The sequence below is a fragment of the Sinocyclocheilus grahami genome, unplaced genomic scaffold (genome assembly GCF_001515645.1).
Source record: "Sinocyclocheilus grahami isolate Dianchi unplaced genomic scaffold, SAMN03320097.WGS_v1.1 scaffold560.1, whole genome shotgun sequence".
Classification (NCBI taxonomy): domain Eukaryota; kingdom Metazoa; phylum Chordata; class Actinopteri; order Cypriniformes; family Cyprinidae; genus Sinocyclocheilus; species Sinocyclocheilus grahami.
This window is the reverse complement of record NW_015505739.1, coordinates 529,939-543,404: the sequence shown is the minus strand read 5'-3', so window position 1 is coordinate 543,404 and position 13,466 is coordinate 529,939. Positions and strand designations below refer to the sequence as shown.

The following is a 13,466-nucleotide window of genomic DNA, read 5'->3' as shown; positions in this document are numbered from 1 at the left end:
TATATAAAAAAAAATATATATATATATATATATATATATATATATATATATATATATATATATATATATATATAGATATAAATACATTTAAATGTTTTACACTTTAAAGTATTACTATTTTTACTGTTCTTCTAATAAAACAGTCTTGGCAAGCATTTAAAAAAAACAAAAAACATCTAATTTAAAAAGAAAATCTTTCTGATCCCAAACTTTTGAATGGTAGTGTAGCGCTGATTTGGAGTAGTTATGTATCAATGCTTTGGATCAATTACCGACAAGCGGGTTTCTCCTGATGTCAAGCACACACAGAGTGGAATTGGACTGAAGCATCTGCTCTAGAACTTGAGCTCCTTCATTCGAGATCCCACAACGCTGCAGGTCCACCGCTAGAGGAATATAACATGGGAATGTGGGTGTCTACGAGCTTCTGATATACAGTATATGTACGTGTATGTGTGGACGAGTGACTTGTCAAACCTTTGACCCACAGGTCCTCTGTAAGCTCGCGACAGAGTGCCGTCACTCCTCGGTCTCCGATCAGGATATTGTCATTGAGAGTGATTCTGCGCAGTCCGCTCATTGCTTCAAACTCTGCTTTCCTGTAGCGCAAAGTCTCCACCCAAGCCGTGCTATGCCGTCTCATTGCCTGGTGCTAAACCACAGATGAGCCTCATGAATCTGAGGAGGTTCTAACTTTTTATAATGACATTTAAAGCAGATCTTTTTTTTCACAGTTAATACTTTTGGAGGATAATTTATTTACGTAGACTTCCAGGAATGAATAATGTTAACAAATGTTCACTTATACCTTTATGATGTTCGCCATATGCTCCGCTCCCTGCCAGGTGATATTACAGGAAGAGAAATCCACTGTCTTAATCGCTGAGGAATATTTCACACTCTGACAGATGACTGAATGACAGAACCATATATCAAAAAGAACATTTTTGCATTAATAACTCATATATACAATATTAAGCACATTCAAATATATATGTATACAACATTTGCACATGTAGTCAATTAAGCTTCTCACAGATAATGAATGACATAAATGAATGAATGACTTAAAGGTGCAGTAGGAGATCTTGGAAAATGCTAACTTTAGCCTGATAGCACTGAAAGCGAACGTCCCACCTTCCCTGCAATCGCCGTCCAAAGCCACGCCCCCTAAACGCATATATGCTCACAGACCAGAATACCAGAGACAACATTACTACAATAGGCTACATCAGCGGTTCCCAATTCCAGCCCATGTTCCGAAGTTAAAGGCACAATATGTCATTTTTCGCCGCTAGAGGGCGCGTATTCAAAATAAACAAATGGACAAAGGCGTAGTTTGATGATGCAGTGACTGAGTGTAGAATCATGGGAGTTGTGGTCTTCATCCCCACAGCTGATGCAATCCGACGGGACTCAGGCAGAAATCATGTTCATGGATGAGCTAATGATTTATTAACGTAGTAGTATGAAGCAGGGTGAGGCTGAAAGCCGTCGAAGCGAAACGAGGCCGCTGAATGAGCGCGACACACGGCTCGAAAGCAGCGGAGCTTTTATTATGCCACGCTTCCGCTTCTTCCGGTCGTGCGTATGTGGGGTGAAGCAGCGCTGTTTTATCATACTAGATACATTTGAAAGTTCTGTTATAATGTTACACTGTGCGGTCATAATGCATATTAAAGCGTCTTTGGTGTTTCCATGTTTTCTACAAAACAAAACCGGAAATCGAGGGGTTACGACGTCATTGGCAGGCGACACAATGACACTATGGACACGCTTCGTGTCACTAGTTAAAATTGCTTATTTCTCTGGATTTAAACATTCTTCGAAACATTTGGGATAATGTAAGTACACAAGTCAGCAAAATATATAACACTGTTCTAGTGGTTTTTGGATATTTTAATAAAAAAATCTTACATATTGTGCCTTTAAGTAAACTTCAACGGATTTCCCCTGCTCAGGGAGTAGGGAGCAATGAACACTGTGTTATCATATCGATCGGAACACAGGTCATGCACGTAGCTCTCTTCTGACACAAAATAATGATCTTTAAAAAAGCATCATATGACCCCTTTAATGCTTGCTATCGGGATGTGAAGAGACTTTTAACCAGCATAACAAAAAATGTTTCTGAAGATAATCACCTATTGCACCTTTAAATGTCATAATCTGTCTGATGATTTTAACTCACCTTCCAAACCTTGATCTGCGATTTGACAGTGTGCTAAAGACAGATGCTCCAATGACACACTCTTAGCTAAACCCTAAGGGAAATTACGATGTTAATTAAACAAGTTCTCAAATAATACATAAAAGGATTTAAATAAAAACACAATAAAAATCAAACAATTTTTTCAATGAAATAAAAATTAAACAAATGGGGAAAAAACTCATTTAAACAAATAAATCAATAAAAAAATTAATTAATTAAAATAAATAATAAATAATAAAATAATACAATAAATAAATAAAACATTAAAACACAAATGAATGAGGCATTAATATAAAATTAAATATAATATATAATAAAATAAATACAAAAATAAAATACATCAAAAACATCAGAAATAAAACAACTAAAACAAACAAATAAATAATTTACAAAAGCAAATTAAAAAGCACAAAAAAAGTATAAATTAATAAAAAAATAAATACATCCATCCACACATACAAACATTCACACATTATACATTATATAATCATTATAATATATAATCATTCACACATTATAAACAATATAGTCAATATCAAAGAGAGAGTCTAAATATTTCACTCCACCTTTGTGAGAGCCGTGAGGTCCCTCTCTCTCAGTGGCAAACCGTGCAGCTGAAGGGTCTTTAGGCTGCTTGACTCACACAGGCACTTTTGCACAGCCTTGCACAACTGAAAAGTCATATTCTTGGAATGAATCACAGGGGTCTTCTTCTTACTATGAGACCTGGAAGAACCTGAGAAAATAAAGACACTCCATCATAATAAGATTCACCTCACTGATGAGTTTTGATGAACCAGGACAGCTTCCTCAGCTAAAACACGGCTACACAATATGTTTCTTTGCAATTTAATTAAATTATAATGAATGCTGGGCTGTAAAAATGTTCTAGATGGCATGTTGTACATTACATAACACATGTGCAGTATAATGCATTTCCATCAGATGATTTTTGTGCACTATAATAGATAAAACAGATACTGTGTATGGAAAGCCGTTTTAACATTTAATCTATAAGCCATACTAGTATCTATTTTCATGGTACTAGTACTTATTCTTTAGATATTAGTATCTTTTCCATTAAGTACTAGTACTTATTCATTAGGTACTAGTGCTTATTCTTTAGCTACTAGTGCTTATTCTTTACGTACTAGTGCTTATTCTTTAGCTACTAGTGCTTATTCTTTACGTACTAGTGCTTATTCTTTAGCTACTAGTGCTTATTCTTTACGTACTAGTGCTTATTCTTTAGCTACTAGTGCTTATTCTTTACGTACTAGTGCTTATTCTTTAGCTACTAGTGCTTATTCTTTACGTACTAGTGCTTATTCTTTAGCTACTAGTGCTTATTCTTTACGTACTAGTGCTTATTCTTTAGCTACTAGTGCTTATTCTTTACGTACTAGTGCTTATTCTTTAGCTACTAGTGCTTATTCTTTACGTACTAGTGCTTATTCTTTAGCTACTAGTGCTTATTCTTTACGTACTAGTGCTTATTCTTTAGCTACTAGTGCTTATTCTTTACGTACTAGTGCTTATTCTTTAGCTACTAGTGCTTATTCTTTACGTACTAGTGCTTATTCTTTAGCTACTAGTGCTTATTCTTTACGTACTAGTGCTTATTCTTTAGCTACTAGTGCTTATTCTTTAGCAACCCTCTACATTGCGAGTAAATCACTCGCATATGCGACTAAATCTTCACTCTGGGCGACTAAATGATGTCTAATATTAACCAATTGCTAATAAATTCTCCGATTTTACTCGCCAGTGCGCGAGTTGGACGCTAAGTATAAGTTTAGCTCAGATATATTTTCACTCGCCGAACACTCTCTGACTGAGTGCATCAGAGTTTCACTCTCCGCCAAGTGATCTGTGCTGTTTTTCAGTTCATCTGAATGGATGTGCAACGCACCTGTATTTAACGTCCCGTAAACTCTAGTGTGAAGGCGCATGACTTGCCGTCGCTTTGTTTCACACACACACAGCGAGAGAGGGAGAGAGAGAATTGACGCGCTACCTATGCGCACTACATGTAAACGATATACTTTGTTGTATTTTGCAGTCAAAATAACGGAGTTCCTTTGGAATTCTTCAGCTTTTAAGAACTACCGCTTTCTCCTGTAGTGGGCGGAACTAATGCGCAAACGGCAACCTCATTGGCTGGCGCTCACCTATTATCGTCCCTGTTTTGATTTCAGCTAATCAGTTTGAGTGAACGCACACAACCTGATTAATATTCATGAATCCAGTAGCTCATTAATCCTTGGTGTGTTTTATATTGTTCTTATTAGTAGAATTCGTATCATTATTATCTTATCAGTATTTTTGTTAGTTTTCCCCCAATTTAAATTTTTTTTACAGAAACACTGAATGACGAAAAAAGCACCACCACCAGTCCGAAGTTCAGTTAAAATTATTAATATGCATTCATACATGTACTAGCCAATGGCGATTCAATTGCCAAGGGGTTCGTAGAGGGCTGTTTAGGTACTAGTGCTTATTCTTTAGCAATTAATCGCATGCGATTGTCACAGATTTACTAGTAATCACGGGACCGGCTTTACTGACGAGATGCGCATGACATTCGCATGCGATTTATTGCACAGCCCTACTAGTATTATTTATTAGACACTAGTATCTTTTGTAATTACTACTTGTGACAATTCGGTAGCACTTTATTTTACAGTCCTGTTACTCATGTTTATACTATGTACTATGTAATTACAATAACTAGGTAAAAACTAGGTACTAACCCTGAACCTACCCCTAAACCTAACCCTACCCCATGTAGTTACCTTATATTACCAGTACTTTCTTAGGTAGGTACACTGTAAGTACATACAAGTGCACGTACTGTAAAATAAGGTGCAACCAAGTATTCTTATCTTACTAGTCAGATCTGCTTTTTTACTCGTCTTATGTTATGACTAGTCCAAATGGCTACAGTAGAGTTCATTTAAAAAATTTACTAGTAAAATAAAAAAATCTTACTAGTAGTAACAATTTAGAATAAATACTAGTATCTAATAAATGTGTACTAGTATCTATTGAATAAGTACTAGTATCTATTTAATAGGTAGAATCTAATGAATGAGAACTAGTTTATAATAAATAAGCACTAGTATCTAAAAAATAAGTACTAGTATCTAAAAAATAAGTACTAGTATCTAATAATAGGGCCTTTCGCACCGCTTTAGTTCCAGAACTAAATGTACAGTACTAAAGTACTGGGACGATTTTGCGGAAACTATTTTCCAGTACCATTTAAAGGGTTGCATTCACACTGAGAGTGTGTATGCATCATTTGTGCGCGCCGTTCAACAACAGAAACAAATAAGAACAACATTAACAACAGGAGGATGGAGGACGACGTCACGATTAGTACCAGTTGTGCTGGTTAGACCCTGCTCCGGAGTAGGAGCTAATTTGGTTCTCGAAAAAGGCAGTCCGGTACTAAAATCACATCCAGTTCTGGCGGTGCGAAAACGCCAAAAAGTGGGTAGTTTCACAATTAGTTCTGGTACTATGAAAAGGTTCCCACGGTGCGAAAAGCCCTAATAAGTACTAGTATCTAAAAAATAAGTTAATAAGTACTAGTATCTAATAAATGAGTACTAGTATCTAAAAAATACGCACTAGTACCTAATGAATAACTACTAGTACATAAAAATTAAGTACTAGTCACTAGTGGAATACATAATAGTCAAAACTGAATAGTTGATATCTCAATGACGGATCCCCATAGAAGTCAATGGCAAAAATGTAAAATTTGTTACTAGTAACAATATAATAGCTACTAGTCACTATTGAAATAAGTACTAGTATCTAATGATCAAATACTAGTGTCTAATAAATAAGTACTAGTATCTAATAAGTACTAGTATTTAATCAATAAGTACTAGTATCTAATGAATAAGTTCTATTCACTTTACAAAAGACAATAGTACCTAAAGAATAAGCACTAGTAGTTAATGAATAAGTACTAGTACTTAATGGAAAATATACTAGTATCTAAAAAATAAGTACTAGTAATGCTAAATTAGATACTAGTGCGGTTTATAGAGTAAATGTTAAAACGGCTTGCCATATACTGTGCGCTTGTCTGTTAACTAACTTTGAGCTCCAGTGCTGGTGAGGTGGCAGCTCTTCATAGCAACATGCTGGAGGTGTTTGTTGATAGCCAGGGCTGACAGGATAGGCGTCCAGTCCGTCAGACTGATGTGATCAGGGTTAAACTCTAACATCCCCCGACTCAGGCTGGCTTTCACCGCACGGACAGGAGCTGATCCCTGAGCCGCACACACGTGATCATAGTAACCTTCAAAATCCTGAGCACCTCTCCGACGGATCTGCGCTGGTTCCAGCATCATGCAACCTAAGACAATTAATGGAAAAATGTAAGATCTGCTGTCGTATCTAAAAGCTGTAGGTTCCCACAAGTGACAAACCATGAACTACGACCATCGTGTACTAGAAAAAGGCATGCAAAGTGCGCTTTGTAATAATGTCAAATTTTAGCTTTAAGTAGATTTTAAATGAGGTTTTAATGGTCTTTTGTCATGCTTTTTTTGATATGCTGACTAATATACTAAATCACGTGTAATGTACTTGATTATACGTTTTACTCTAGTGTGTTAGTCAATATTACATTTAAAGTTAATAAATGTAATTGTAATAAATGGCAAATGCTAAATCATTACAAATGTGTAATTACACATAGTTAAACGCATGACCTACAAATTTCAACAGAAATGACATTAAAGTTTATTTTTTAGTTTACCATAAATGCTTCAGCAGCACAATTTAATCCATATTTCGAAAACAATAGTAATTATTCAATTGCATATAAAGATGTACTTAAGCGGTTCAAAAAGCACTCTTAAGTAACTACCTGTATTTAATATAAATTTTAAGTATAATACATTTTCTTTTCATTCAGTTTGCACAAAAGTATATGATTTAAATATGTATCATTTGCATAATAAATACTCTTTTTAAAGGTATGCTAATGTGCATTTATTTTGCCAACCATAGAAGAGATTATTAACACCGACTCAATTGTTTTACAGGTACAGTAACACATACAGAGAGACAGTGAACAATTATCATGTTGAATTAAAATAGAATTAAATGAAATGAGTGCAGAAAGCGTCCACTTTAACCTCTGGTTACACCGGGGAGTCTCTTACTGTAATAAATCTACTGTAAATCACTGCAAGAATGAAACCATCAGCTAAACGAAACATTATAATACAAGAAAACAATTCTCACTTACTCTTTAGATCCTGATTGCTGAAGGCTTAACTCACATCGAAATACAAACACACGCCAAAATAACGTGTATATAGCTAATTTGGCCAGGATTTTCGTCTCATTTCTACCTTTGATAGGTTTTTGTATTATGCGCATGCGCACCTGCAATAACGCATAATGCATCTGGTGTTGTCTGAGCTACAGCCAGCGGTTAAAAGCTGATTAGTCTTTTCCTTTAAATGGGCTGAACGCTTGTTACCTGTTTGTTAGCGCTGTTGCCGTGGCTTCCACTCTAGAGACTGATGATAACCCACCCAGTGTCAACACAAACCGCGGCGGTTTGAAAGAGAAGCAGCGTCTCATTCTGCGCGTCAAACTCCATCTGCGCTCCTGCGCTCAGCGCCACCTGCGGCCGGGAGTCAGCACAGCGTCTCTTAACCCCTTAACTGTCACCCCAGCTGCCCTATCCAAACTTACATTGTTTTAATTTATGAACACTTTGGAATACAGACAAAAGGTTGGTCTCTTTTTAAAGAAGTATAAGCAAAATATTTAAGTATCAAAAAGTTACAGTAGTTTAAATGTACTGTAAAGAAAATGCACCATATTAATTTTATTTTATTTTATATATAATAAATATTTTACATATCAGGTTTTACTCTAAAATTGGTATACACTTATGTCTAAATAAGTTATGTTCCAGATTTGAAGTTGATATGAAATGTGAGATTTTATTTAGGGCGTTACACCACAAACAGCCACCGGGTGCCATCCAAACTCCATTGAATTTTTTTAAATGCATTTTTCTGTCACAAATGTCAATATTTCTCTGTCAATATTACACCAAATATGAAATCCTGAGACTCAGACCTTTCCAATGATATGTTTTTTGTCAAGATTATAAAAAGGTTTGATTCTAAAAGACCGTAATGCATTTTGTGATATGACACTCGACACCGCCCACTAAGGGGGAGGAGACCGCCAAAAGATTTTAAAGTACCATTTCCATGGTAACGCAATGTCTGATTTCGAAATGGTTTTCACAGGATGAATCTCGGGCTTCTAAGCTTTCAAATGATATATGATGATTACTAAAAGATTTGATAGAGAAAAAAGACAACAACAAAAAAGAGCGGCAAACGTCCCACGGCGGAAAAAACTCGCTTTTGAGTATGATGCAGCTGTATCCGTCCAAATTGATCATTTATAGATAGTAAAATGCAAGTTATTCAGAAATCCTCACGGTTGCATCAGAACAACAGTGCTAGTGTAGAAAGTTGAATGCAAATGGCCATATAACTATTGACTGTTTGTGGTGCAGTAAACCTTGATTAACATTACCATTGAATGTGAGGGAATCATACAATTAGAAATAATGAAATTTCATTCAATTATTTATTTATTGCTCTCTCGCTCACTTCAGCGGAAAGTCTTTCTTAAGAGAACTGCAACTTAAAATGTCTGAGTTCTTCACAGTTTTGGTTCTTGGTGAGAATGTGTTGATTTGAAAGCATGGAAATAAGAAGATGGCATATTCCTGACTCTCTCTGTGTATTCTGAGTCCCTTACTTTTCACTTGGAAAGTAGTTGCAAATGTTTTCCTTGCTTACTTTGACTACAGCAAGCAAAAAGGATAGGAGTTTTGCCTAAATCCAGATCTTTCTACGCAGAAAGCTCTCTTTAATTGTGTCCAGCATGGTTTGACCTTTTAGTCTTTCCAAGCAAATGTTTTTGTTTTTGTTTGTTTGTTTTTTTTTTCATTTGAAATATTCTAATAATCTCTGAATCAGATACAACTCTTCGCTCTCTGCTCTTGGAAAAGCCATGTCTTGTACACTCATATTACAATATGCTGTGATGTGAGTTGGGTCAGTTTACATTTAAATATAATCTATGGTAGAATAGAAATTAGGTTCCATCATAAAATCTATAATTGGATTATGTCTCTCAGTAATGCAAACTGAACTGATTTTACCGTCATGAATCAATGAAAAATGTATAAAATAATATTGAAAAAAGATTTTAGACTCCATTCTAGAAACAAAGCAAAGAAATTCAGCATTGAGACTGAGCACTTGTCTGAAATGAATGATTATGATTATGACTAGATCAACTTGTCCAAAATCGTCCTCTGACACTAGAAAAATTATACTATAAAATTCTTAATTTTACATGCAACCAATATTGACCAACTTCATTTCTTCATCCAAGTTTGTTTTTTCTCTTGCACATAGCAAGTATTATAAGTATAATATCTACCGAAATGAACTGATCTGTACTGTATAGCAAGGACTGTGATGAGTTTATTAAATTCAATATCTATCTATCTATCTATCTAAGTGTATTATGAGATCTCAATGCCACTCTCTCTCCTCTCTTTCTGTCTGTCTGTCTGTCTGGATTAGCTGGGAAAATCCGTGGACACACCACTTCCCTATTGGTGCAGGTGAAGGTGTGGCGACTGAGCTGCACAGACGCTGATCTCTGACACGAGGATGTTCTGCCATTCCTCCACCAGCACTGCTAGTTACACATCCAGGCTGAAGTTCTGCCTTATAGCTGGAGATTATGTTCAGTGGACTTTTAAAGGAGGAGCCCATTCATGACCTCTCAGACTGTGGTGTGGAGCAGAGGAGAACAAAATACATCTAATCCAAACTGTAGCCTACTAGCTTGCTGAAGATCGTGCTCTTTTAAACGGGACGGGGCTCAGAGAGAGAGAGAGAGAGCGAGAGAGAGAGAGAGAGAGATCATGGCTGGATGTTGCATGTCTGCGGAGGAGAAGGAACGGCAGAGGATAAATCAGGAGATAGACAAACAACTGAGGAAAGACAAGAAAGACTCGCGTAGAGAACTCAAACTACTGCTGCTGGGTAAGACATGTGCTTCATAAACATGTGGAATAAGATGTTTTACAGATTTATCAGATAAAACGTTTTACTAATAGATAGATAGACAAAACTGTACTTGCAGGTAATGTAATATTGCTAAATGAAAGGCCACTTAAGTGTACACAAAGAAAATAGACTTGCATGACTGTTTCGTAACACACTTAAGTACACTTTTAAAAAGTGCAATTTGTTGTAATATAAAATTAAACGTTTTACTTTAAACCACATATTAAATCGTTATGTTTTGAGCTATTGCCTTGCTTTAAAGAAGTACGCTTATTTTGAGGTGTTGACTACATACAGTACTAAATCGCATGATATGTACTCGATTATAATTTTAACTGTAGTGTGTTATTCAATATTACATTTAAAGTTAATATATTAAGTGTACTAAATTGTAACATCATCATTACAAATGTGTAATTACAAATATATTTAAATACATCACAATGCAAGGTTCAGTATATTTTAGTTTACCATAAATGCTTGTCAGTAAATTCAGCAGTATTTAAGCATATTTCAACAGACAATAGAAATTGAAATTACATAAAGATGTACTTAAGTCTTACTTAAGTGGGTAAACAAAACACGGTCACACTTTATTTTAAGGTGTCCTTGTTAAAGTGTAATTATGGATTTAAGTACTGAGTAATATTAATTAATTACATGTATTTACTATATGGTTGGGGTTAGGATTAGGTTTAGGGTTACTTGCATGTAATTATGCATAATTTATTGTTATTATAATAGTAAGTACATGTAACGTGTAATGATGCGTGTTACCAAAAACACTCTTAAGTTCAACTAATTGCATTTAATATCAGTTTAAACTAGAATTGAATTCAGTTCACATTCAGTTCACACTTAAGTATATTATTTTAAAGTATGTCATTTCCTTCATAAGTATTTTGACATTATGCTAAAGTGTACAGACACTGAAATTACTGTGAAAAAGTTAGAAAAGCTCTAACTTAAATAATGACACACAGTTTGATGTTTTGAGGGGTCTGTAGGTGTATGGATTTACAGAAAGAAATGAATGTGTGGTTTAGCTCCTGTGGCACCGTTTTATACAGCAGTTCCTGGCCACACCGCCACTGTCTCTGTTCTTGCTATGCAAAAGCATGCAAAGCAGATCCTGCACTGAACTCTAAACAAAATTTCCTCAACAACACCACAGCAGATGCACACGCAGGAGAGAAGGCTTTGTCGTATGTCACATGTGTGCGTGCATGTGTGGTTTGAGTGTCATTTACTTGTAACAGTTTATTGGTTCATAAACACATGTGCAGAGTGTGTGAACTGAATCCGTCTCCCAGTAGATTCATTATTACACTGACCACATTAAGAGCCGGCCCTCGAGACAGGCCGAACGGAAAGGTCAAATTAAGCATCACGTTTACGATACTCCTTTTAACTGTAAACGGTGAGCAATGACTTGGTTTTCTTTATAAATGTCAAAAGTGAGAATGTTGTATGACGACATGTTTTACAGTATGTAAAACAAAATATTTGCATTGTGCTTTCATGTGTGTGTGTGTTTGGGATGTTTTTGTGCTCAATAAGCGACGTAATTTCAGGTGTGACCAGTGCAAAACAATTAGCCTTTATAATAAAAAAAGGATTTGTTCTTGTTGAATGGCAGCTTAGTAATTTAAAACAATATGTTTGTGATAAAATATTGTCATTAATACACACTACTTTCCAAAAGCTATTGTTTGGAAATGTCAAAAAATGAGATTTCATAGCATATTATGTACCCTTCAAGTCAAAGGTTTGGAATAATTATGATTTTTTTTTGTAAGTCTCTAATGCTCACTAAGTCCGAAGTTAATTTACGTGATCAAAAATGTTTAATTGTTAGTTAATTAACAATCAATAATAATGGTTCCTATTATTATCAATGTACAAACATTTGTTTTTGCTTATAATAAATGTTTCTAATATTAGAATGATTTCTGAACGATCAGACTGAAGTAATGATGTTGAAAATTCAGCTCTGCATCACATGAATAAATTCAATTTAACAATAGAATTTTTTTTTTATTGTAATAATATTTTACAATATTACTGTTTTTACAAATAAACACAGCCTTAAAAATATAAAAAATAATAATCGAATTATTCTAAATGTTTGACTATTAGTATATTTATTCTATAATTGATAAATAATTCATAATATTATATATTTCCACATGAGAAAGTGACTGACATTACATTTGAGTCACTGTGACTTTTAAATAAAACAGATGTTTACTTATTATAATTTTATCGTAATTTATCATCTGTAATCATCTACATTGCAAACCTCTTAGCTGAATAAACATCATGGTGAAATGCATTTCTGTGACTTTCAATTAAACATTATTATAAAGCTGATACGTAAATCTCAGGACTCTTGGTTTCGGATTGAACTCGTTCAGATCTGGTCATTTTCATTTGTGTAAAAAATCGCAATGTCGCTAGGACATTCTCAAGATGCTAATTCATGCAAAGTGGAGAATGGTTGAATGGAAAATGGCCCACAGAAGAAATTTTCATTTCAAATTTGAATTCCCATAAGCTGGACCCAAAATGAACTTTTTTGCCTCACCTGCTGATGCTGAGTGAACTCAGAAAATCTAGTAGTCAAAAAAATGCCAAATTTGTATTATTACATAACAAAATATATTTTAAAGGGATAGTTCACCCAAAAATTTAAATTCTGTCATTAAAGTGCCCCTATTATGCCTTTTCGAATATTATCTTTCATGCAGTGTGTCATGTAGCTGTATGTGAACATAAACTATCTGCAAAGTTGTGAAACCATCGCCTAAACGAGTCGTCAGGAATTCAAATCTTTATTCTGTTACGGCTCTACGTCACAAAGTAACACATTTGCATAATGTCTGCCCATGTTCTAAGTTACGTCGCCAACTTGCCCGTCCACAAACAGTAACATTTCCGTGTGGTTAACATCATGTCGAGAATACGCTGTATCCTACGCTGTGAGAGTAAATTTGTTTTATCACATCTTATAATTACCACAAACTTGTTAAAACTTGGCACTTACCACTGAGAAACGTCCTGCTTCAGTCGTGCTTGCGAATCAGTCTCTTGTCGATCAGCCA

General features: G+C 35.0%; 2 protein-coding genes across 3 annotated transcripts in view; one reads left to right on the top strand and one right to left on the bottom strand.

The window, feature by feature from the left end:
- LOC107556223 (centrosomal protein of 78 kDa-like) overlaps positions 1 to 7,828 on the bottom strand; it is a 13,188-nt gene extending 5,360 nt beyond the window's left edge. Inside the window, exons 1-7 of one of the 2 annotated variants that reach the window (XM_016239276.1) lie at positions 7,725 to 7,828; positions 6,327 to 6,587; positions 2,779 to 2,948; positions 2,192 to 2,264; positions 809 to 912; positions 478 to 652; positions 273 to 386 (exon numbers count right to left, since the gene is read on the bottom strand). In XM_016239276.1, coding sequence (XP_016094762.1) covers positions 273 to 386; positions 478 to 652; positions 809 to 912; positions 2,192 to 2,264; positions 2,779 to 2,948; positions 6,327 to 6,582 — 892 coding nt within the window. In that variant the 5' untranslated portion in view covers positions 6,583 to 6,587; positions 7,725 to 7,828. Of the gene's footprint in view, positions 1 to 272; positions 387 to 477; positions 653 to 808; positions 913 to 2,191; positions 2,265 to 2,778; positions 2,949 to 6,326; positions 6,588 to 7,487; positions 7,545 to 7,724 lie in introns of those variants that run through there. The other variant, XM_016239277.1, reaches the window with a different exon arrangement.
- A 2,185-nt stretch (positions 7,829 to 10,013) lies between these two features.
- Positions 10,014 to 13,466, top strand: part of LOC107556222 (guanine nucleotide-binding protein subunit alpha-14-like) — a 13,463-nt gene continuing 10,010 nt past the window's right edge. Inside the window, exon 1 of the mRNA XM_016239275.1 lies at positions 10,014 to 10,338. Coding sequence (XP_016094761.1) covers positions 10,218 to 10,338 — 121 coding nt within the window. The 5' untranslated portion in view covers positions 10,014 to 10,217. The remainder of the gene's footprint in view (positions 10,339 to 13,466) is intronic.